Below are 26725 nucleotides of genomic sequence, written 5' to 3' on the forward strand. Positions count from 1 at the left end.
TCCGTGGGGGCCCTTCCGGAGGGGGTGGTCACCTCAAGGCGGCGGCCAGGAGAGCGGCCTTTTGTTTCATTCTTCGGTCTGCCTCCTTTCTGGCAGCTTGATCCTAGTTTACAAAAACCTTGTTGGCGATTTCCAATAATTTTGTGGCATTTTTTCCATCAAATCCTTCCAATTTTTGGAGCTTCTGTCTAATGTCACTTTGGGCCTGTCCCACAAAGGCAGCATTGACCATGCACTGATTTTCAGGGGCTTCTGGGTCAAATGGAGTGTAAACTCTGAAGGCTTCACATAATCTTTCATAGAAATCAGCCAGATTCTCTTCTGGCTTTTGTAAGACCTCAGATACCTTTGCCATGTTGGTGGGCTTTTTGGCCCCTGGTTTTATTCCCTGGAGGAAGGTGAGTCAGTATTTTTCTAGTCTGGCCCTTCCCATTTCTGTGTTGGGGTCCCAGTGGGGCTCTTCTTCGGGCATAGCCTCCCATACCCAAGCCTCAATATCTAGATTCCCATCTGGTACCTGAATCTGGAGCCATTTTCTGGCTTTGGGGACAATTTGTCAGTGCTTTTCCATGTTGAAAAGGGTAAGAAGAAGCTGTTTGCAGCCGACCCAAGCAGGGCGGTGAGTCTGGATTATGGATTCTAGGAGATCTGTCATCACCTGTGGCTTCTCAGAGTAGGGCGGCGTGTGGTATTTCCAACTGAGGAAGTCAGTAGTAGAGAACGGTTGGTAGTAGAAAAACAATCCCCCCTACTGTAGTGTCCCATTGGGGCGTATTCTCTGGCGGCCCCTAGTCTCCCACAATGCCATCTGCATTGCCATTGGGGGCTTTGGACCTTGAGCCACGGACCTAAGGCATCTTCCTACCAGTTGAGGTGTCCCCGGTTGGGGTGGTCTGACTGCTGGCAGAGCCGAGACCGATGGGGGTGGATTATCAGGCAGGGGAGGTTCCCCTCCCTTGATTGATGGGGCGCTGGGGGCATATGGTGGTGGAAATGGAGGGACTTCTGAATTTTCCTGGAGGATGGAGGGCAGAATTTTCTGCTATGAGGTCTTCTTCTTGGCCTGTGCCACTAAGACCCTACATTGTCCCTTACTATTAACATCAACCCAGACCCAAGTAGGCTTGACTTGGGCTATTTCCAGCCACTGATCCATATATAGGAATTGATCTGGGTGGCCAAGGTCTCCACTAACTACTTTATAAACAGCTCAGATTGTGGGGACATCTCAGGTGCCTGCAGGGGACCAACCTACACCAGACATGGGCCATTCTAATTCACAGAGAGTGTGTAACTTCCTGGGGGTCAATTTGACCCCATAGTCACCTGAAAATCCCTTTTTAAAATTCTTAATCATACATTCCAAAACAGTTGGTTTTGAGGAATTTTCCCCCATCCTGGTATTCTAGATAAATCCTTCCCAATGTATGGTGTTGCAGGACAAACACAAGGGAAGATGTCACTTCGTCTGCCTGGCCGCTCCCCTCACGGGGATTTAGATGCCTCTTACCATTGGCAGGTCAGTATAAACCCCTGACTCGGATGAGGCCTCTGCGAACCTGATTCTGCCTTGAACTGTATGAGGTCATCGCGGAATTGCAGGGTAGGACCCACTCAGGCTCCGTAGCTGAGACCGTGGAGCACGGGCACTCACGCACACATTCACACAGATTGCAGACTTCCACCCAGGACTTCCCTGTGCTATGCAGAGACTGTGCCACCTGGGAGGTCATCAAGCTCCCCTTCTGCCTCTAGGGCGGGCCTGAACTCGGTCCTGGGTCCCTGGGGACACTTACCAGGTCCGATGTCCCATCCTGGCAGAATTTTCTGATTCCCCCTGGAGTCCATCCGAGTGCAGTGGGGGCGGACTATGGCCAGCCCAGCAAGGGTCAGAGTCCAGTGAAGTCACCAGCGGTGTGCCTTCTTTTCTGTCACAGGGGCCCTCGAAGAGTGGCCTGTCTGCTGGCCACCGACAACGGTGGCTCAAGGGGCTAGTGCAGCTGTTGGCTTCCCGGCCAATGCTCCAAAATGTTACAGCAAGTACACCACGCCCAGGAAGAGACAAGCCACACGCACTCGGGGAATCAGGAAAGACTGTTCATTGTGCACCGGTGCCGGCCCAGTGGAGTCACCTCCAAAGACTGAGTCCCGAACCTTGGCATTGGCTGGCCTCCTTTTATGGCTGGGATGGGATGGGAGGGGGTCCAAGAGAAAAAAGAAAAAGGGGAGGGGGCATTTATCAGTGGTGCTACTTGGGTAGTTAGTGGAGGCAGGAGGCAAACAAGGTTACAGAAGCCAAGAGCATGCAAGGGGAGTATCCGCCCTTGGACATCTGGCTGGTACCTCTTATCTTGCTTTTACCAGCTTTTCTTCTCAGCCATGGACGTATCAAAGAGGAACTGTTACACAAATGCCCCAGAGCTGCATCCTCATTTTCATCTCTTGAGATTTGGCCAAGTGCAGAAGGTCCTAACACATTTGTAACACTGGGGCATGCTTCTGTTACATGGCTTGTAGTTCACAGAGATCACACTAGATTGAAAGTGGTTTTGTTTTACTTTGAGCTCAAAGTTTATATGTGATAAGACATGAAACAATTTGGTATTCCAGTACTTCATTCCTCTTTAGACCAGAGTTTTCATTGTATAGATCTCAAAACATGAGTGGGTCAAAATGAGCATCATTATTATTATTATTATTATTATTATTATTATTTCTTTTTTTAAGAAATAGAATAGAGTAGGGGGCACCTGGGTAGCTCATTCGTTAAGTGCCTGACTTCAGCTCAGGTCATGATCTCTCAGTCTGTGGGTTTGAGCCCCACATTAGGCTCTGTGCTGACAGCTCAGAGCCTGAAGCCTGTTTGAGATTCTTTGTCTCCTTCTCTCTCTGCCCCTCCCCTGCTCATGCTCTCTTTTTCCCTCAAAATTAAACATTAAATTTTTTTTAATTAAAAAATTTTTAAAATTACAAAATAAAGAAATAGAATAAAAGAAAATAGGAAGTATCAGAAAATGTCATGTGTGGGAAAAGTAAGGAATGTTTTGCGAATCTTTTTTTTCAGTGGTACGTGTATGTGGGCCGGGTTGTGATGTAAAATTAATTCCTTGAGATTGTGGTGAAAACATTTTGAAAATCACTTTTTACTTTTATGAAGAAGAAGCTATGGCATTACTATAGACTGACACCGATCATCTCTAAGAAATATCTGAGTAATAGACCAGGACAAATGTCTAGTCCAACATTGTCTCATTTTAGTTTTCTGTCTAAAGACCTGGGCAAAGTTTCTAGGCCAATATATGGTTGTTGGTATTTGTTATCCTGGTCATATGGTTTAGTTGTTGATCTGTTTGACCCTTAGAAACTTCCTAGAAGACTAAATTCTATAACAGTCTCACGAAATTATAAACTTTGTGACATAATGTCATTATTGGGTTTTTTGCATTTTATATTTTTACTTTTCCTTCTTTATGATTATGAACATTGATTATTTTAATATAGCAATTTAAATGCCCATATATTTTAGGAATCCATGATTCTAATATCTTCTGAAACTATTGGCAGTGGCCATTTTCCATTGCATTTATAATTAAATCTGATTTGTAATAAATGATATCCCATGGGGCGCCTGTGTGGCTCAGTCAGTTAAGCGTCTGACTTGGGCTCAGGTCATGATCTCGCAGTTCGTGGGTTCGAGCCCCACATCGGGCTCTGTGCTGACAGCTTGGAGCCTGCAGCCTGCTTTGGATTCTGTGTCTCCCTGTCTCTCTGCTCCTCCCCTGCTCATGCTCTGTCTCTCTCTATCTCTCAAAAATGAATAAATGTTAAAAAAATTTTTTTTAAATGATATCCCAATTCAGTTGTAAATTTGTATATATTCTTGTTTTTCATCTTTCCTTACCAGATGTTGTTCACCATACTAAATGCTATTTCTATTCCCCCCAAATGTTACATTTATCCACTCATTTATTTATATATCGGTAATCAAGCAAATGTTCGTTCCTTGGATGAAGCTGTAATGTCTATCTTAAAGATATGTTTTGTGAATAACTCTCTCCCCATCACCACCTGTACCTACCAGCTTAACATCAAGGTTGTTTTTGTCACTCCTTTAATTTGATAAGTTTCAAAATACCTCCAAGTCCTAAAGTACATCCATTACCACGCTTTGAATTATGAATGAAATGTCCAACATTCTCTATTTCATTAGGGTAAGGCATTTTAGACAACTGGTCTTTGCTTAAGATTGAGATATGTCCTGCCTGCTAATCACCTTTAACACTTTTGTTTCAATTAATGGTCTTTAATGTCATGGAGATCACGGCTGTAATGGGATGAAATATAAGTCATTAGCCAGAAAAGTCCAGCATGGGGATCAAGAACTTGGAACATAAAGAGTGCCTTCCAGGGCTGAGTAGATGTAGCTAGGGGGCAGGACAGGAAAAACCAAAATAGAAGGAAGGAATCTAAACAAGAAGATAGTTTGTATTATCAGCATAATTTGTCTTCTTAGTTCAGATTTTCCCTAGTACTCAATGCTGATGTTACAGATTATATCCTCTGAATCAATAGGACTTTTTGGAAATACATATTTTCTGGGCACCTGGGTGGCTAAGTCTCTTGAGCGTCTGACTTTGGCTCCGGTCACGATCCCTCAGTTCATGAGTTCGAGCCCCATGTTGGGCTCTGTGCTGACAGTTCACAGCCTGGAGCCTGCTTTGGATTCTGTGTCTCCCTCTCTCTCTGCCCCTCCCCCGCCCTCTCAAAAATAAACTTTAAAAATTTTTCAAAAAAACAAATACATTTTTTCTCTCTTTCTAAAAAGAGGTGGGGGAGCGCCTGGGTGGCTCATTTAGTTAAGTGCCCAACTTTTGATTTCGGCTCAGGCCATGATCTCAGTCGTGAGATCCAGCTCTGTGTGGGGCTCCATGCTGAGCCTGGAGGCTGCTTATGATTCGGTCTCTCTCTCAAAGAAAGAAAGAAAGAATGAATGAAAGAAAGGAAGAAAGGAAGAAAGGAAGAAAGAAAGAAAAAGAAAAAAAAAGAAAAGAAAAGAAAAGAAAAGATAAGATGTATTTTCAGGCCCCATGCCAGAGCTACTGAATCAGAATCTTTGGGGTAGGGGACCAGTTATCTATGTTTTAGCAACCTCTGCAGAGGATTCTTATACATGCTAAAGTTTGAGTACCACAGCTAGGGGAAACATTGACAAATGGACCTCATGGTAATAATGGTATTGAAGAAAACTATATTTTAGAAGTAATTTTACACTTTCCTGAGCATTTAGCTAGATGGATGTCTTGGAGTATTTGTTGTTGAAAAAATAATAATAATGTTACCATTTGCCAAAACTAGTCAAGGAAAACATATAAGAGATTAAAGGTGAGATATATTCAATAGTAGATCAAGCAGAAAAATGAAACAAATGGCCTTTTGTTGTGTGAAAGTTTTCTTTACATTTGCTTTTGTAGAATACTAATTCAGTGCTGACACTAAGAGCTGATTATATATTTGTTCTGTAATTCTAGGAGAGCATTTGCATTGAAATACCTCTCTCTAATCCAAAAAAGAGAATTATTCACTTAGATGTGCAGTTATCAAATGCTGCTCTTAATGGACTCAAGAAACTTCAGCTGTATCCACTAGAATGTACTAAGTATGTGGCACGGTATTCGCCAGCAACTCCGGGCTGTAGAGATGAAAGGTATGGTGGGAGTGTAGCATTATATTTTATTGTCGATCCTCTGAAATTAAGCCTTCAAAATTATTTTAAGTGACTTGTTCAAGTCTCCTCATATAAAAGATGACAGAGCTGAGATGCCAGCCCGGTTTTATTGATTTTTTTATTTAGTTTTTTTTCTGGTTCTACTTGTAGACAGTCACAGGTTCTGTCTCTGTTTCCCCCGAAGGTGAGCACACGCAGACTATAAGGGAAGCTCTCCAGAGTTGCATGTCACTTGGTAGCCTTCGCATGAAAATATACATGCGTTCTATTCAACAAACTAAGTTGGCTTTAATCACAGAAAGCAGGACTTCGCTTGTTATAGCTCTTGCAAGACATTTGAATTCGTTAAACATTTTTCATTCATTCAACAGGCATTTATTAAACAGATATTAATGATGACACTGTTTTTCTGAATAATAAAGTGATTTTCTCACCAAAAATGAAAAATTTTTAATATATCTACAACAAGAGTAGAATTTGTCACAGAACAGTTGTCAAATATTGTACTTGAAACCACCTATTTAGGATTTTTGTCTGCCAGGTTTATGACACAAACTAAAGTCACTGACAAGGTTTTGTGTGTTTTTCTCCACCAGCATTGTTTTTCAACCTAATGTGGCTCTGGAGTTTTGGTATTTACTGAGATTAACTACTGAATTACCAAGACCAACCACAATACCAGAAGTACAATGTGACCTTGGCAAGTAAGTTCCATTTAATAGATAAAATTATTTCATGTAAAGAAAAAAGTTTTTCTAAAAGAATATTGTTATAATCCACTTGATCTTTTTTGATAAGACATAAATATATTTTCAGTCATTGATTTTCTTTTCCAGGGAAGGTTTGATATTGAAACTACCCCATGGAAAACTTATGTGAAAGAAAAACAAATCAGGGCTTAGTATAGAGAGGCCTTTATTCAAAATGATTATTACAAGGGAAAGAAAGGAACTACTGAAATAGTTGGAGAATGCTGATCTCAGAAATCTGCAAGCATCTCACAATCAAACAGTAAAAGGTAAAGGTGGGACAAGAAGAGTTAAGCAGAGTCTTTGGAGGGAAAACTGGACATAGAAAGGAAAATGACTGGTGGGGACAGATAGGAAAAGGAGCAATGCTGTGGTAAGCCAATTCCCAGGAGAAGCAGAGAAAGGAGGCATGTTGCACTTTTTTTGTGCTTGCTCAGGCCTGGGAACAAGCAGAGCTCAGGGGCCTTTGGGAAAGATAGAAGGCCGACTGAAGTTTGGTCAAAGCAAAGCAGAGGGTAAGTAGTGGGCAGTGGAGAATACTTGGTCACTTGGCTAATAGTTTGTGCCCTTGAGATATGACCATTTATATTTACATAGTTGAGTTCCTATTACATGTCTGGCACCAGTTTCGATGCTGGTACATAGGGGTAACCAAGTCACTATTCCTACCTTTAAAGAGCATGCACACTAGTGGGCAAATCAGTACCTGTTTGTTAATTTCTCTCCCTTAGTACACCAGAAGAATGTTGATTTCTCCCAGTGCCAGATCTGTTAGCCAAATAAATCTTTAGCAAGTGATTTGTTGAGGAAGTGATCTCAGTGAGAAAAATCAGTAAGAGAATATGGGAAGCAGGATAAGAAAAGGGAGGAAGTAAGCAAGCTCGTGATTGCAGGTACAGTCCCAGACTTTATCTGATCCTGCAGACAGCTCTGGAGCATAAATGACATCTCAGAGTTTGTCCTGATGCCAAGATGCTGAGCTTTTGAACTCCCCAAACTAGTCACTATAGGCTTCCTTGGAAGAGGTATAAACTCCCAGGCACTTCTACTATCTGTACACTTGAGGAGACAGCAGGGCCCAAGGGAATCATCTGAAGGTCTCAGATGGAAGGCCAACAGCGACATGTAGAGGTTGGAGTCTGGGGCTAGAGAACTGGTGAAGATCTTCTAGGGGAACTGGGTAGGGCAGCAGCAGTGTCTACTTCAAGTTATTAACAAATGTCTTTCTAGTTGTATATTTTTTCTCGTTTTAAAAATATATTAATGTATGAAAACTATATGTGTATATAACAAATCGAATACACTTATGTGAAAATGTTTAGCTCAACCAGTTTTACAATCATGTGTTTTTTTTTCATTCCACTAAAAGGTGCTCACCTTTTCTCTTTCTTTTTAAGTTCTTGTTACTTTTGTACATGGTTTTCTAAAGCATATTTCTTTTGATCCAAGTTGTACTGTGTATAATTGAAAATTACATATTATTAAAACATGTTTGATAATAACTATTTTGTGAGCCAGCCTTATTATGGATCCTTATCCTCTTTGGAAGTCTGTCTGGCCATTAATTGTACTCAGTGTCTTTAAAATGGTTTAATGCTATAAATTGGCGTGGCTCTATTTTCATACATTTTTCTAGGTGGTTGGGGTTCCTTTCAATATGGAAACACATGATTTTCAGTTTTTGGAAGTCTCAAATTATGCTCTCTATTTTGTCTCTTCCTAAAACAACCATGTTTTAGTTTTAGAACTTGGCGGCTATTTTAATTTTCTTATATTTTGGCCTTTTTTACCAACATTTGTGCTTTTGTATTAAGTTAGATTTATTTGAATTTATCTTCCAATCTTTCTGTTGAATTTTCAGGTCAGCTGTCAACATCCAAGACCATTTTTGTTGTTGTTGTTTGGATGTTTGATTTATGTGGTTTTTTTTTATTATAATGTTCTGTTCCTATTTCGTGTTGGTAATATTTTTTGTGATATACTTGAGATATGAATGGTCACTTTAAGAGGTCATGGTCTTTTTCTTTAATTATAAATTTTGTACTCCTTTTTTCCTATTCAAAACTTTCTCTGATGCTTGTTTCACTCATATTTGAATGATATTCAGGACTTATTGACCCATTCATGTTGTTCTATGTAAGATTCTTCATTTATTTTTGTTCCTGCAAAAAAAAAAAAAATCCTTCTTATCGTTAATAGACTTTTGTGTTTTTTCCCCCGGTTTGGTATATTATGAAACGTGTTGTATGTAACATTGTATATGCTTTTGTTGCATATTTATGCCCATTTTTCTTGGGTACAAACATAGGAATGCAATATCACTTTAATGTAGTGGATAATGGCAGAGTTCAGAATTGGTTGTATTTATTTGCACTCCCACCGGCCGTACGTGAATTGTAATTGCTTCACATTCTCAAGTACGTGGGTATGGTAAGACTAATTTTGACCATTCTGATGTGTATAAAGTGGTTCATCAATATACCTTTCATTTACATTTCCTTCATGACTAATGAGGTTGAGTATCTGCCATGTATTTATTGACCATTTTGATATAGGCTTTTTTGAAGTGCCTGTTCATGTCCCTTCACCATTTTTCTGTTAGTTTGTATTTTCCTTTATATCTTTATAAGTCTTTATATATATTAGATACAAACCTTTGTGGGTTATATATGTTGCAAATATTCCTTCTTATCTTGTGAGTTTCCCTTTCAGTCCCTTAATAGATTTTTTTAACAAAATTAAATTCTTAATTTTAATGTCGTTTCTCTACCTTTTTGTTTTCTCCTGTTCTTCCATACTCCAACGTCATTAAGAACTTCACTTTTCTTTCTAGAAAAATATATTGTCTCGACCTCTTATATTTATATGTACAATCTACCTGGAATTGATATCTGTATGTGATGTGAGAGGAATATCAGTTAGGAGGTCATTACACTAATTCAGGACCAAGGTGATAGCGGCATGGGCCAGAGTGATACCACATGGGCCAGAATGTGGAGAGAAGTGTTCAGTTATGGGTTATTTTTTAAATTGGAGCTGATGACTACTACTATTTGAGGCATAAGGAAAACAGCAGGGCATGGTTGACACTAAAGGTTTTGACCTGACCAACTGGAACTAAAGATGTGACATTAACTGAGATAGAGAAGACTATAAGAAGAGCTGGTGTGAGGGTAGGTATCAAGAGCTCAGTTTGGGACGTGTAAATTTGAGATTTCTGTTAAACATCTGAATGATGAGCATGAAGTTTGCTAAAAAGCCTCCAGTGCAGTGGAAATATTCATATTGGAGATACATTATGTAGTTCCTAGGTTTGTATCAAGTGTAAGCAAAGATGAGTGGAGTTAGTATGATTCTGCACTTCTATTTTAAAAATTTTTTTAATCTTTATTTATTTTGAGGGGGGGAGGGGCAGAGAGAGAGGGAGACAGAGAATCTGAAACAGGCTCCACGCTGTCAGCACAGAGCCCAACGTGGGTGAACCATGAAACCATGACCTGAAATTGGGACCTGAGCTAAAGGCCGTCCAAAACCAAGAGTCTGAGGCTTAACCCACTGGTCCACCCAGGTGCCCCAGGACTCTGCACTTATAAGTCAGAGAAAGCTTTAATTTATTGTTTGCCTTACAGATGATTATTAATGAATTTCAGAATGACAGGTAGTGATCACTTACTAATTAATTTGCAGGATTAAATTCATGAAATTAATTGAATTTAGTCACCTCAGGAACCTTTACATATTGGAGGCATTTTTTGTTTTATTATTTTACAGAAAGTTCATTCTTCTCCGTGGTTCACAATAGTTTCTCATCCCCAGCATTTGGCACTGTCTTTTTTTTTTTTTAAGTGTCTTTTTATTTTAAAAGAGGTTAAGACTCATAAGAAGTCAAAAAAATAATGCAGAGTTCACATGTACACTTCATTCTGGAAATGGTTTTTAAGGTGCTACCACTTGGTTCACATTAAAATTACCTTCTCGTTGGGGCACCTGGTGGCTCAGTCACTTAAGCATCTGACTTGGTTTTGGCTCATGTCATGATCTCAAAGTTCATGAGCTTGAGTCCTGCATCAGGCTCTCTGCTGACAGCATGGAGCCTGCTTGAGATTCTCTGTCTTCCTCTGTCTCTGCCCCTTCCCCACTCACACTCTCACTCAAAAATAAATAAATCAACATTTAAGAAAATTACCTTCTTGTTTTTCGTTGATTTGACAGGTAATATTATTTTAGTTTTCCCTTGTTATTCTGTATTAACAAGTTTGAAACCATCTTGATAACAAAATATTTTATTATGAGGAATATGGAACCCAAGGAAAAACTATAACAACATTTTAACTCAAGAAATTTAATTCTGTCCCTAAATAATATGTGCATCAACAATCCTCAGTATATTGGGGTGCCTGGGTGACTCAGTCGGTTAAGTGTCCGACTTCAGTTCAAGTCATGATCTCACAGTTCCTGAGTTTGAGCCTCGCGTTGGGCTCTGTGCTGACAGCTCAGAGCCTGGAACCTGCTTCGGGGATTCTCTGTCTCCCCCTCTCTGCCCCTCTCCTGCTAGCATTCTCTCTCTCTCTCAAAAATAAATAAGCACTAAAAAAAAAAAAAAAAAAAAAAAACAATCCTCAGTATACACATTTATAATTATAAACTTCATTTCTCATTATTGGGAAAACTAGCAATTAAAAAAAGGTTTATTAGATTCATTTCCTTTGAAAACATTTTTCTGGATGAACAATGAATCAAGTACCTCTTTAGTTTACATATTTGCCCCTTGGTCCACTGGCAATCACAGGCTACATACACCTCTCTTACTTTTTGCACCTTTGCCCATTTCAGATGTCATCAAGTTATATTAATCTTTGCAGTGAAATTGATGTTAATTCCCACAAGACTATTTTTCACTGTTTTAGATTCCACGTATAAATGAGATCACACTGCATTCATCTTTCTCTGTCTGACTTATTTCACTTTGCATAATGTCCTCTAGGATCATCCATGTTGTCACAAATGTCAGGATTTCCTTCTTTTTTACGTTTGGATAATATTCCATTGTATATATCACATTTTATTTATCTGTTCCTCTGTGGAAGAACATTTAGGTTATTTCCATATCTTGGCTATTGTGAATAATGCTGCAATTACCATGGAAATGCAGATATCTTTTTAAGATACTGATTTAATTTATTTTGGAAATATAGTCCAAAGTGGTATTTTTGGATCATATAGTAGTTTTATTTTTTAATTTTTTGAGAACCCCCCCCCCCCATTGTTTGCCATAGTGGCTGTACCAGTTTACATTCCCATCATCAGTGGACCACTATTCCATTTTCTCTACATCCTTGCCTACACATACTATTTTTTTTTAATAACAGCCATCCTAACAGGTTTGAGGTGGTATCCCAGTGTGGTTTGATTTGCATTTTTGCAAGATGACAATTTTCATGCTATACATCAAAAGGTATTAAAAATGATAGTGGGGTGAGAATTATGAACGCTCTTGATTATTCTTTGCTTTTAGCATAAATATCAGCCACATTTCTGGGGGGAGGGCATTTACTCATCATTAGTCTGGATCTTTTCAATGTAATGGACAGAACTTTGTGAATTTTTTACTCTTTGTTATTATGTCTAGACTATGTTAACTTTTTTGGCTGAATTTAACAGTTATAAAATAATGAGTAAATATTGCTCCTAAAACTGGGATATATTCCAATACCCAGGGTGGAATAACATTTGGTCTCAAAAATAGAAAATCAGGGACTAATTTAGCAAAATGTCATTAGTTCATATATGATTATTCTTATTTTGAAACTCACACAAGTTATTATGTTAGTTTTCTAGGCCTGTCATAACAAGTACCACCCGCTGGGTAGATTAAAACAACATAAATGTATTGTCTCACAGTTCTGGAGGCTAGAAATTTGAATTCAGGGTTTTCAGCAGAACCATGTTCCCCCTGAAACCAATAAGAGAGAATCCTTCTTTCATCTGTGGCTTCTGGCACTTACCAGAAATCTTTGGTATTCCTTGATGTAGTGGCGCATCACTGTAATCTCCACCTCCATTGCTATATGGCCATTTTCTCATGTGTCTTCACATTATCTTCTTATAAGGACACCAGTCATAGTGGATTAAGGGCCACCCTACTCCAGTATGATCACATCTTACCTAATTATACCTGCAGTGACCCTATTTCCAGATCAGGTCACATTCTGAGTTATTGGGAGTGAGAACTTAAATATATCTTTTTTGGGTATGCAGTTCAACCCATTAATAGTCATCAAGTTTATAAAATTATCACTGAACAAGTTTACTGGCTTTGTGTCTCCTCCCAGGTGCATGGCTCAGATGATTTCTTTAGTTAATCCCACACACGAAACCTTAGAATTGCAAGCAACAAACAGTAATCCTGAAAATTTTGTCTTGGATGTTCACGGATCGGTGGTAAGTATGTTTGGAAAGCCAAGTTACCTACCACTACTAGAGCATTTTCCAATACTGAGTTTGGGACACCATGGAATATTAGCATTTGATTTATTCATAAGGTTTTAAGTGCTTAAAATTTAAAAATAGAATTTATATACATATATATCCCCCCTAATTTTAATTTATCAAAAAAAACCAATATCGTGTCCATCTAAAATTTTAAAATTCTCTATGCTAGAGTCATAGTCATGATCACTGAACTCTAAATAAACTGGTTGTGCTTTATTTTTGACCATTTTAGGAATCAGATTTGGAAATAATTTCCTAGTAGTATGATTTTGACTCAGCAGTCCTTTGTTTCCAGGGTCCCCAGGAGGCAGCCTTCCAGCCCTTCTTGAGTTCCTGCCCACCTCCCCTCCCCCACTGGTAAACAGTGTGAACAGCTCTTACCCTCTCTCCTTTCTCTATCCCATTTTCTCATTCCTTGATCCCTAGCAGCGACTAGAACCAGTCAATGGGCCCCAGTCACTTTTCTCCTCCCACAAGTAACAAAACAAAATCTAAAGGTTTAGCAGCAATATCTTTGTTTACAAACATATGATACCAAATATGTACAGTGAATACCAAAACCATGTTTTCAGGTAAACTTCAAAATGATAATTGTGATAGATTATTTTCTTCAGAGGATCTCACACTAAATCATGAAGCCCTACTAAGTAGATATGGTATTTAAGTAAAGGCTTTTACTCTTTGCTGTTTAATGATTGTTTAAGAAATCTATGTGATTTCATTTATATCTTAATACCTGTCTCTTGTAAATCACTGGTTACCGGCTAATAATACCACGATATGAAATTAGTTCTTAACTGCCATAGTGTGTCAAATGAGATATCACCAAGTATGGTATTGCTAAAATTGTATGTAGTTTAATCTCAGAATAACTATACACACATGCTTATATTACTTAACACTATATTCTCCATAAATTAGCCAGAATATGGTGGTCAGGATATAGTTTACAAATAACTGAAATTTCTCATTAGAAAGTGGTGCTTCTTATATCTTTTATATCATTGTTTTTGCAGAAGAATATAAACTTTAGTCCGGGGGAAAACAAATGCAGTATATTGCATAATGAAGCATATAGCTTCTGCTTTAACATTTTAAAATGTTTATTTGTTTATTTTGAGAGAGAGAGAGAGAGAGAGAGAGAGAGAGAGAGAGAATCCCAAGCAGGCTCCATGCTGTCAGCACATAGCCTGACACGGGGCTCGAATTCATGAATTGTGAGATCATGTCCTGAGCCAAAATCAAGAGTCAGATGCTTAACTGAGTAAGCCATCCAGGCATCTCCTTTAACATTTTAACCATGTTTCTAGTATGTTCATTCTTTTATACGCTTATAAAATATTCATGAGCCCTGAATATGTACTTAACTTGAATACTGGGAAACAACTCAAAAATAAATTTATAGATGAGAAAAATACTACTATATATCATAGAACAAATAGGAGCACATATTAGTGGTAACTATAATATATATATACTATATAATACATATAGTACATATAACTATATACTAGAAAGGGAGACACACACCCACACACATATCTAACTTTATTCTTGGCTTGGTTGCATAGAATTCGTGTTTACATAAGTAAAGATTTTAAAATATTGATGACTACTCATAAATGCTTCAATAAGTAAGTATGGACTTATTATCAAGGTAAATAATGATATAAAAAACTTGTTTCCCTTCAACTATATATTATAAAAATTTTCAAACGTATAGAGAAGTTGAAAGACTAATACAATGCACAAACTTACACCTTCTACCTTGGTTCTTATATTAATGACTTGCTATATTTTTCTCTCTCTCTTTCTCTTACATTTCTTAATGTTCAGTCTGAAGGTAAGTTGTAGGCATTGTGCTATTTCAACACTAAATACTTCAGATTATATTTCTTAATAGTGTAATTAATCTCCCACATTATCTAGTATTCTGTCCAAATTTGAGTTTATTCACCTGCCTCAATTATCTTTCTCTCTTGAATTAAGATCCAGTGTAAGCTCAGGTATTGGCATCAGTTATCGTGATGACACTTGTTTGTAATTAAATGTTTTTAAGTTTCACAAAGGTCCTATATTTAATATATTGTCTATATCCCAGTATACTAAGCCAGTATATTTGCTGCAGATAAATTCCAACCAGTGGTGTTTATCTTTCCTTCTTGTAACATGGGATTTTTCAGTGAATTTCAGGTGGAAATAAGGGAATTTTATTGAGTTACTGCTTGGTTGTATACACTACCTCTATCTTCACCGCATGCTTCTGACATATATTTAGTGAAGAGGAATCTGAGGCCAGAGAGGCTAAAAAAAACCCCATGTGGTCAGTAAGTGGTAGAACTAGAATTAAAATCCAAGTTAATGTAGTACTATATAATTTTTCCAATGAAATAGATGATTTTATATATATATATATATTATACATATATATGTATATATATAGAGGGAGAACTTTTTTCATATTTGTTAAATTGAAAGAAAATATGAAATACAACTTTCCTTATTTTTTTTTAATTTTTTTTTTAATGTTTATTTATTTTTGAGACAGAGAGAGACAGAGCATGAACAGGGGAGGGGCAGAGAGAGAGGGAGACACAGAACTGAAACAGGCTCCAGGCTCTGAGCTGTCAGCACAGAGCCCGACATGGGGCTCGAACTCACGGACCGGGAGATCATGACCTGAGCCGAAGTCAGACGCTTAACCGACCAAGCCACCCAGGCGCCCCTCTTATTTTTTTTACTAAGGTTGATATTGAAATTAATTTATATTCCTTATGTGTGCATGAACTTAAGTGATTAACCGTCAGAGGGAGAGCCAACCTAAGATATAAATATTTGCTGTAGATAAACCATACATATATCTAGTAAGGAGCTGCCTCTGTTCTAAATATAAAATTAAGTTTGTGTTTGTATTTGTATTTCATGGTCATGATCAGAACATTATTATTAAGCACTAAGTACTACCTTCTACAAGGATTTGAATGTCACTGCTATTTTACAGTTTTACATTTTCAAAAATTATCTGGCAAAATACGGTAGTGAAAAAAATAAACTTACTTTTCAGACATGTGCCCTCTCATTTTATCATTCTGTAAGTGTTGATGTTAGATATTATATTATTCACGGTATAGCATTCTGATTACCCAGGTACTCAAATCCTTATTATATTGTGATGGACTTGCTGGCTTTCACAATCTCTAAAGAGGTGACTCATTCTAATACTGTTCAGACTCAAGTTATTCTAACAGGTCACACCTGGAATGTGAATGTGATCGGACAAAAAGGAACACTTCATTGTACACTAAAGAAGCCTTCCTTACATCTATGCTTAGAATCAGTTCATTTCGTTTGACATCGCCAAAGCTACAAGTTAGGTTTCCAGAGGTTTAACATGTATCGGGATGATCAATAAGCTATGGGTTCTTAAATATTTCTACTCTTCAGGGTTCTTACTCAGCTTTAAAACCTAATCCTGATTTCCTCGTATAGAGCAAGTGACTCCATGTGGTCATTGTCTGGGAGAAGAACATGGTGCAAACACCACTAAACACTGTTTACCATGGCTGTTATACCAGTACGCCCCAAGCAGGCATACTGGGAACGGATAACGTGTACAAGGTAACACACTAATCACGTGAATATCAGTCTGGCATATACCTAGCATGCAAAGGTGCTGACTCAAATAAAAGTATCGATTTTTCTTTCTCTTTCTTTTTCTCTCTGAATTTACACAGCTGACCATACCTCCTCACTCCACCAAAGAGGTATCTGTTCATTTCTGTCCTTCTGCTCTTGGAAGAACTGGTCATCAGGCTTCTATCATCTTCCACTGTGCTCAGGTATGACAAAGTATTCTTGGACCAAGTAAAGTCAATTAAATTTCAAAATCAATAAATAAGTAAATGTAATTCATTCATTTCACATTTTTTGCAAGTGAAACAAGTGCATTGTAAATTATTAATTAAATGAACTTTTGGAAATGCAGTATACATTGTGCATGTGGAGGTGTCTAAAGAAGCTACTTTCAGGGGCGCCTGGATGGCTCAGTTATTTAAGCGTCCAACTTCGGCTCAGGTCATGATCTCACAGTCCGTGGCTTGGAGCCCCACGTCGGGCTCTGTGCTGACAGCTTGGATCCTGGAGTCTGCTTCAGATTCTGTGTCTCCCTTTCTGTCTGTCCCTCCCCCGCTCATGCTGTGTTTCTCTCTCTCTCTCAGCAAAGAGCCCAATGCAGGGCTTGAACACACAAACCATGAGATCATGACCCGAGCCAAAACCAAGAGCTGGACACTTAACCAACTGAGCCATCCAGGCACCCCACAAGGCAGATCTTTTAAATCATTGCTTCATAGTGGGCCTGGCCCCTTCATCTTAATCGTTAGGGACAATTTAGTTGTTTGCATTTCTGGTGGAAATTGTATCAATTCAAAGAGTCTGACACATCAGCAGTGCAACTCTACTTTCAGTTCTCCAGTTCTCCATCTCAGCTTTAGAAACTCCTAGCCTAGAAATTGAATGTCAAATTCTTTTGTTTTTAATTTTTTTAATGTTTATTTATTTTTGAGAGACAGAGACAGAGAACAAGTGGGGGAGGGGCAGAGAGAGAGGGAGACACAGACTCTGAAGGAGGGCTCAGGCTTTGAGCTGTCAGCACAGAGCCCGACGCGGGGCTCGAACTCGTGAATCATGAGATCATGACCTGAACCCAACTCGGACTCTTAACCCACTGAGCCAACCAGGCACCCCGTGAAATTCTGTATCAAACACAAAAGAACTTAAACAAGTATGTAATCAACACAACTTTTGTAACTCAGATTAACACTGGTGCTTGATTTCAGTCACCCTGAGCATCTCCTTCGAAGTTGTAGCACATCTCCAAAGATTTACCTGTGGTTAGATTTAAATCAATAATTCATTTATCCTTTCAGCTCCCAGATGCAGACCCCTTCAACTTTTTCAATGTGCTGCCTTGTTAAGATTTTTCTTGCCTTTCCTTTTTATTTTCTTTGCCATTCTTTTTCATTTTATCCCTGAATCTTTCTGGACTTCCTCTTTTATCTAATTCATCCACACAGCGTCCTTAGCCAGCAAAAACAGTTTCTTGGAAAGTATTAATTGAATGAACTTCTGGAAATATGGTATATGGTATTATTTATATGTAGCCATCTAAAGAAGATATTTTTAAAAATAAAGTTAAAGGTTTTACTTTTCTAAGAGTACACAGTAACTTTTAACCATTAGGGAAACACTAATGTAGGTTTCTATCCCTCTCTTATGTAGTTGACCTGGCACACACAAATGAGTAGCTGCTTAATCTAAAGTCTACAAATGTCAGTCCTTATATGATAAATTTGAACTATTTCTGATCATTTGTCCTTGTTGAACTAAAGGAAGTGGCTATAGTTTATCATTTATTTCATTCATTTCCGGTTTGGAGCCAGGTAAAGAGCCCCTGCTGTGTAAAACTCTAACTTCGCTCTAAAGTTGTTTGTGCGCATTTTGAATCCTGAGGTTACTTTGCCTAGGGCTTCACTACTTGCTACCAGAGTCTCTAAAAGAGATTGTGTTACAGTGTAACAGAATAAGAGCAACAATAGTAGGCTGCAAACCTGGCAATCAGGCCTTCTCTTAGAGACCAGACGGCTGTTCTTAGATTTTCTTTCTTGGTTTTCAGTTGTTTTAATTTTATTTTCACATAGTTGCCATTATTTCATTCATATTTGATCGTGTGACTTGCTGTATCTAGAGGTCAGAATAGCAAAAATGAAAGAAGACATAAAGTCAGACTGGTTTGATTACCCAGCATGAATCTGTGATTCTTGCAGCCTGTGTCTATGAAAACTTTGTTAATTCTTAGGAGGCTGTATTGTCCTTGAGCTCTGCTTAGTGTGTAAGCGAGATTTGCTATCTTTTACCTCCGCTAATTATCTTTCAGAAACATGGGAATTGGATCTTTAAAGGGTTTGCTGTGTCTTCTTTCAAAAAAGTTAGAGATAAAGATGGGCTAAATATGTCACTATTTTTTAATGCACATGTTCATTTGGATACTCTTTAGTTTCCCCTCCCTGAACCCAAGGGGATAATTTAAGCAATGCCAGAGCAGTTGTTGGATACTAGCGTTCAGTAATATGGGATATGGTTTAATTTAGAAGCTCCAGTATTCCAGGCCATATGGCAAAACATGAACACATTGACATTGGCCTCCTTGTTTTTGTAGTTTGGTTCACTCCCAGTGGTTTAAAGTAACTTTATTTCTGTCCTTCAGGATTGAATTTTATCAAGTAGCCAAAAGAAGTAAGTAATTTATGTAAAACAGTTGTTAATGTAATTGAACCCTGATGCTTAATCCCAGTCATTCAGTTGTGTGTAATCAAGGAAGGACATCATAAGTGAAAACATAGTGTACTTGTATGTTGTTAGTGAAATGTCTAACTAACAGTAATGCAGTCATCTGAATATATATGTAGGTAAAACTTCCCTTTAATCCTTCCTATGCAGACACAGCATTTTATGGATTTACTTCATCACCTATCCTCGTTCGAAACAGTCTTAAAAGTTTCCCTCTTTTGTTGGAATTTAGGCTTGGACACATCTATGTAGTTTAATACATTATAAAGTAGGTTATTTTGTGTTGGTTTTCATTTAGTGACCTCCTTATTCATCTGTAACATTAGCAAAGTATTCAGTGCAGAGAACTGAGTCAGAGTCTGCTGTACTCTCGAGACTTTCATTCTAAATGAACACAAAGGGAACATTTTCAAACAGTGCTTTGCAGGCTTACGAAACCCACATAAGAACAATGGCTACGTGTGATCTCCTTCACGTAATTTTTGAGCTCTTCTCCCCTATTTTGTCCTACCAGAACGTACACTGTACTAGACGGTGGGGATAAATAATATGCCATGCAATTGTGCACACTTCCTTTTAATGGGGCTTCAATCTGTGCCTCGCCATCTTTGCCTTCATGTGATAACTATCTGAATTTCATTTGAAATTCACCCTAAGATTTTGGAAACTTGATGCAGTATTTAGTATCCAGTTTGCTAGACAAATTGATTTCTTAAAAAACCTTGAATAGAAATGCAAGGTTTTCATTAAGATTTCTCTTTTATGTTGCTATAAATAACCTTTTATGCATAGAAATATGTTTAATATTTTGAGTATGGGTCTTTTGCCCCTTTTTTTAAGTGTAGAAATACACTGAAATTTCAGTGAAATCAAAAAGAATTTGGAAAAGAAAGGAAAAATATAACTGCATATTAATATTAACAACAAAATGTCTCTTACCTGCCAAGATTTTTATGCATATTACATTTACTAAGTGTTGCAAATAAAATGTACATGATTAGGATATATGTATCATGAATGTTTATCTTTAAACAGTTTACAGAATGGAGATTCTTCCTCTCTGGAATAGGACTATTCCCCCAGCCTATAGACATAAAAAGAATGACCGCATACCTCAGTCTTCAATCATCTGTTGTTGTAACTTTCCAAAATCCCACCAAGGAAGATGTTCTAATCGATATCATACTAACAAGTAAGTTTTTTTAAATATATATTACGTATGTTATTTTGTAATTATTAATGAAACCTGTTTTATCACAGAATCCAAGCATTTTAGAGATAATGGACACTTTAGGAATCCATTAGCTGTTTCAACACCATCATTTTGTAAAAGAGAAAACAAGATGTGAGAGATGAAGTATCTTGGCTGAAATCACAGCTTACAAATGGTGGAGCCAGAATCAGAAATTAGAAGTCTAGGGGCGCCTGGGTGGCTCAGTCAGTTAAGCGTAGATTTCGGCTCAGGTCATGATCTCACAGCTCATGAGTTCAAGCCCCACATTAGGCTCTGTGCTAACAGCTCAGAGCCTGGAGCCTGCTTCAGATTCTGTGTCTCCCTTTCTCTCTCTGCCCCTCCCCCACTCACGCTCTGTCTCTTTATCCTTCAAAAATAGATAAACATTTTAAAAAATTTAAAAAAAAAGGAAATTAGAAATCTCTGTACCAAGTCAATTTCTTCCAATTTAATCTGTAAAACCAAATATGTAAATTAGTAGATTTGTAAGATTTTTTATGACCTGACTCAACTATGCCAATGCTTATTCCTTAAAAGTTTTTAGAAATTCTAGTATTCTGATTTTGTTTCATTTCCCGCTTTTCTTCCTTCTTAAAAATTTTAATTCCCATATAGTTAACATACAGTGTTCTCTTAGTTTCAGATGCACAAGATAGTGATTCAGTAATTTCATATATCACTCAGTATCATCATCATATAAACATAGGGGTGCAAGTATCCCTTTGAATTAGTGGTTTTGTATTTTTTTGGTAAATACCCAGTAGTGCGATTATAGCGGATCATAGGGTAGTTCTATTTTTAACTTTTTGAGGAAACTTCACACTGTGTTCCACAATGGATGCACCCTCTTTTCTTTATAAATAGCATATTTGGGTTAAATTCTGGGTCTAACAAAACTTGGGTTTTTTTTCCATGTCATATTACAAATACACGTTTTTAAGTTAGATCTTGTAGAGTTTCTTGTCACTTTTTATTAAAAGACCAAATAATGAGGTTCTGAAATTGAAACCAACTCTTTATGAGTTTTCTGAAGCACATTTTAAATCTAATATTGGACATTACTAATTTTATCTTTTCAAATATTATTACTACATCGACTAACACTACTACTGCTGGCATAATTCATTTTATGTAGCTCAATTGTTAGGCCAAAAGGAATGCATACATGTTAAGGTTTTTGATATAAATAACCAAGTTACTCTCCAGGATGGTTATACTGTTGCAATTCATGCTCCTACGAGGAGTCAATTACAGACATTCCCTCTTTTCCTGAACCTTGTAAACCCTGACTAGTAGCATTCTCCTTAATCTCCATCAATCTGACAGAGGCAGATTGTATTTTATCATGAATGCAAATTACTATTTTTTGATTAATGCTGAAGCTGAACAGCATCGTTTACTTGTTGAAGTTTTTGTCTTTTCTGATCACCTCCTCCTGCTCTTGGTACAAAATAATTAAGTAAAAATTAAGAACATACTGTCATCTAATGTACAATCGTCTTGTGAAGACCTTGGCTGTGATGAGAAGGAGAGACACGTCAGTATTTAGCAAAAGGTGGTTGTAGGGGCGCCTGGGCGGCTCAGTCAGTTAAGCGTCTGACTTCTGCTCAGGTCATGATCTTCCAGTTTGAGTTCAACCCCTGCATCGGGTGCTCTGCTATCAGTGTGGAGCCCACTTCGAATCCTCTCTCTCCCTCTCTGCCCCTCCTGCACATGCTCGCTCTCTCTCTCTCTCTCTCTCTCAAAAATAAACACTTTTTTAAAAAGTTTTCTTAAAAAAAAAAAAGTTGATTATAGACTCAAGGAAGTCAGCATTTTAATATGGAAGACATGAGCATTTGTATAGGCAGAAAGAAGAAGACAGGCTTGAGCAGAAGTTAAAGCTGTAAAAGAGGTAGGGCTTAACTGATGGGTATGGCTCTGGGAGGACCGGGATCAGACTTGAAGGAGAAGGAATAGCCTTGAACAAGAGGGGCGTTTCTACCTTTGGACAGGTGGAGATAGGGTAAAACAAACGTGGCTGTAGATAAATTGTTAGGGTGCTAGAGGGGCTTTGGAATTAAGTGCGGTTACATTTATATTTTTATCTGCCGATCAGTGACAGAGTAGATTTGAAGAGTAGCACAGTGATTTAAAGTAATTGCTGCAGGGAATGGAGGGTGGAGCTGACAAAATTAAAATACAAAAGGCATTTGTCTGGGATTAGAAACTACAAATTTAGCTAGGCACCAAGAAAATACCGTTCTGAAGTTCGTACCACTTCTGGGGTTCGGAATTCCTGGTGTGGGAACAACATACAAGGCTGATAAATGGATCTGTCCAAGAAATGGAATTTTCGAGACAATTGCAGGCAAATCACTTCAGAAGGATGTGAATGTTATAAAAACATATTGGATCAAGATTGTTAACATTAAAAAATAAATTATGTAGGGTGCCTGGGTGGCTCAGTAGGTTAAGTGTCTGACTTCTGGTCATGATCTCACGGTCCGTGAGTTCGAGCCCGGCATCGGGCTCTGTGCTGCCAGCTCAGAGCCTGGAGCCTCCTTCAGATTCTGTGTCTCCCTCACTCTCTCTGCCCCTCCCCCGCTCAGGTTCTGTCTATCTGTCTGTCTCTCTCTCTCTCTCAAAAATAAATAAACATAAAATTTTTTTGAATAAATTATGAAGTAATTTGTGGCTTGTTTTTTTTTCTTTAATTGGTCTGAAACACTTTTGATATATAACAGGAAAAAACAGTAAGCTTGACAATGAAAGACTTATTAGTCTTTTGTATTTTTTTTAAATATGTATTTATTAATTCTGGGAGAGAGAGCAAGATCACTAACTGGAGAGGGAGAGAAAGAGAGGGAGAGAATTCCAAGCAGGCTCTGCACTGTCAGTGCAAATCCCGATGCAGGGCTTGAACCTACAAACCATGAGATCACAGCCTGAGCCAAAACCAAAGGTCAGACGGTCAACCAACTGAGCCACCCGGTTTGTATTTTAAAACAGTATTTTTAATAAACTTGCTCTCTCTTGAGTAAATGTTTAGACCCTCAGATACTCCCCCTTCCTTCAACCTGAGGAGACCAGGGACCAAGAATGACACCAACCTCTGGTATCTTTCCTTTTTTCACTTTCACCCCTTCCTTTATGAAAATATTTCTCCTTTCCTTTTCTCAGTACTGAAGTCCCTCTCTCTCTCTCTCTCTATCTCTGTCTCTCCCTGTCTCTGTCTCTGTCTCTCTCTCTCTCTCTGTCATAACCTCTTCCTTCTTTCTGTTGTGGGTTCTGTTTTTTTTCTAGCCACCATGTTCGTGTCTTATATTCATATTCTTAGCGACTGGGCCTCATAATTTGGCTTGAATTATTGAAGGGACCACAAGAAAACATGACTGACAATAAGGATAAAAATATTTAACATGTATGCCAAATATACTAATTTTAAAAGGTACTAAATTAAGACCTTCTAATTTAAATATTTGCAAATATCTTAAAATTATTTCATGAAAGGACTGTGCAATCCCTTGCTATCTTTCAAAAGAAGAGATCATCGTTTCTACAGATGCTACAGAATTCACAGAATCCCCTTACAGAAGTTGGTAGCAAGACTCATAACACCAAGTTGGTGGTTGCTGAGTGAGAGAAGTCTCACACTATTTCAGATCCAGCGTTCCTGATTTCTCTTTCAATAGAAAGATAGATAGATAGATAGATAGATAGATAGATAGATATAATAGATATACAAGATATATAGGAAAAGATATCTTTCAGAATGCACTGTTTTTCCAAGAAGGCAATGTTTTTAGAATTGCAAACTCATTCTCAAACTTTTATATTGCCAATTGTCTAATGTCTTTTCATCTGCTGAGATTTTAGCTATTTCCATTTTAATAACTTATTTCAGAAATGCTGCCCTTTGACATTTAAGAATCTTTTATTCTATTTCATTAAATTCTATTTAATTTTTTAATTCTATTGTGTGTTGTGTGTAAGCTTTTTTTAAAAAAAAAATTAATGTTTATTTATTTTGGAGGGAGAGAGTGCGAGTGGGGAAGGAGCAGACAGGGAGGGAGACACAGAGTCTGAAGCAGGCTCCAGGCTCTGAGCTGCCAGCACAGAGCCTGATGCAGGGCTTGAACCCACAAACTGTGATCATGACTTGATCATGATCATGATCATGACTTGAGCCAAAGTTGGACATTTAACCGACTGAGCCACCCAGGCGCCCTGTCTCTAAGTTTTTTTCAGTTGAACATTACACAAGGCAAGGTGTTGAAAAGATTATATTTCAGGGGTCTATTCATATCTTACTTCATGCAACCTTTAAATGGGATGCATTTAAATGGATGGGATAGGGAGGCTAGAGAGGAGATGGCCTAAACGCTAAGAGAATAGTAGAGACATCTCCAAAACAGACCGTTAATGAGTCCCATGAGGAGCAGGATACTACTTCACAAAAGCTTCAAATAACCTAGGGCACTCGCACTTGTTATACACTCACTTTGTACCAGGCTTGAGCTCTGTAAATGTGACTATACCCAATCTTTAAAAAAAGACTCTTGGAGACTTCTCAGATATGGAACCTGAGGCTTAGAAATTTCCCAAAACCATGCAGTGAGCCAGTGATTGAACAGTGTCTTGAACTCATCACGTCTAGCTATCTTCTCCAGGGCCACCTAACTGGCATTCTAAGTTGTCTGCTTACAGATGGTGCTTATAAAGCCCCATACTGATAAGGCTGTAAAGAATCGCACTTGCCTCTCTTTTTGCTTCTTCCCTTTAAGATCTCAGTAAAGAGGCCTCCCTTCATCCAATCAAAGGACCTCAGGAAATACCTCTGACTGCCACTCCTTTCACATTTTCTCAGCTCCTCAGATCTCTCCTTTCTCTTTTTAACTCTGCCATCAGACCCTGGTTCTGCCTCATCAATACATGCTTGGACTTCCTGTGTTGGCCTCCTTGATCAGCCTCGACATGTACCCTTGCTCAGTGACTGGTATCAGTGGACTCAGTTCCCACAATCCTCTCTGATCAATAATAATGCCCTCCACTCCAGCCCCTGCTGTCAAGGTTCCACCCTATTTAGCCAGGAATAAAGGTGGAAAAAGGAAAGGTAGCCATGGGTGGGTTTGAGTCAACACATTACAAATTAGGGCCTGATGTACCTATTAGGAATTTAAGGACACATCTCCATTATTTGTATGTGTGTGCCCTTTCTCATATAACCACATTCCAGACCTGCTAATTTGTGCTTGTTGATGGCAGGGGTTATATCCACTCATAGCTTTATTCCTACCTAAATGAGTATTTCAGTGCTGGCATATGTTGGTAGAGCAGGAATTGAATATTCAGTCACTGATTATATACTGATCATCTGTTTTGTGCACAAAACTGTCATATGCACATTTCAAAACGACTAGATCTGTAATATACATACACAAAAACATATATACATTGTGGTATTCTATTTGTGAAATATCACTTACAGATTATATACCTAAAAGTTACATAAATGAATGACGCAGTAGTCAATGCATATAATATAGCCGTTTTGATTTCTTTTCAACTAAAATAGCTATAGTCTTGAGATTATTCACTCTTTTTGCTAAATTCAAATTTAAATGCAGTGTTAGTGATTTTATTCAAATGTTTAGATATAAGTGGATTCTTTTCCAGACACCAATAGTTTTATTGAAGAGCAAAACAAAATGAAAGTAGGGATAAAGGAGTATCTAATAATTTGCTGTATAAAAATATACATGATATACATATATATATACATATATACACATATATATATACATATATATACTCATATATATATAAGTAATGCCCCAGTACGTATTGCTATACAAATAATGCCCCTACGTGTATATTGTTTCATGTTTGAGATGTGTATTTAAGGTGTATTTCTGTAAGTAGTATTGATGGGCAAAATGGTGAATAAATTTACAATTTTACCAAGTGTTACAAAAATCCTCTTCATGGGGGTTATATCATGCACTCACATTTCTTTCCAAGGACAGTGTATTTAAAATTATATATAAATGCTTGTGCCGACAGAAATTTTTATCTTTTATATATGGTAGCACTAAAAGCAAGTACTTGTTATGTAGCTAGTATGTTTTGGGTAATTGGTTTTGTATTTATTGGTTTAAATTACTGTCAATGCATATTCATTTATGCATATGTAAA

The 26725-nt window shown here is 37.9% G+C and overlaps 1 protein-coding gene across 1 annotated transcript in view; it reads left to right on the forward strand.

Moving 5' to 3' along the window:
- The first annotated feature begins 2379 nt into the window (after positions 1 to 2379).
- The window catches only part of LOC125931259 (cilia- and flagella-associated protein 47-like), a 67072-nt gene continuing 42726 nt past the window's right edge, over positions 2380 to 26725 (forward strand). Inside the window, exons 1-6 of the mRNA XM_049643223.1 lie at positions 2380 to 2466; positions 5529 to 5704; positions 6322 to 6429; positions 12807 to 12915; positions 16701 to 16805; positions 20350 to 20506. Of these exons, the coding sequence (XP_049499180.1) occupies positions 2380 to 2466; positions 5529 to 5704; positions 6322 to 6429; positions 12807 to 12915; positions 16701 to 16805; positions 20350 to 20506 (742 nt within the window). The remainder of the gene's footprint in view (positions 2467 to 5528; positions 5705 to 6321; positions 6430 to 12806; positions 12916 to 16700; positions 16806 to 20349; positions 20507 to 26725) is intronic.

Source organism: Panthera uncia, chromosome X (assembly GCF_023721935.1).
Source record: "Panthera uncia isolate 11264 chromosome X, Puncia_PCG_1.0, whole genome shotgun sequence".
NCBI classification, from domain to species: Eukaryota; Metazoa; Chordata; class Mammalia; order Carnivora; family Felidae; genus Panthera; species Panthera uncia.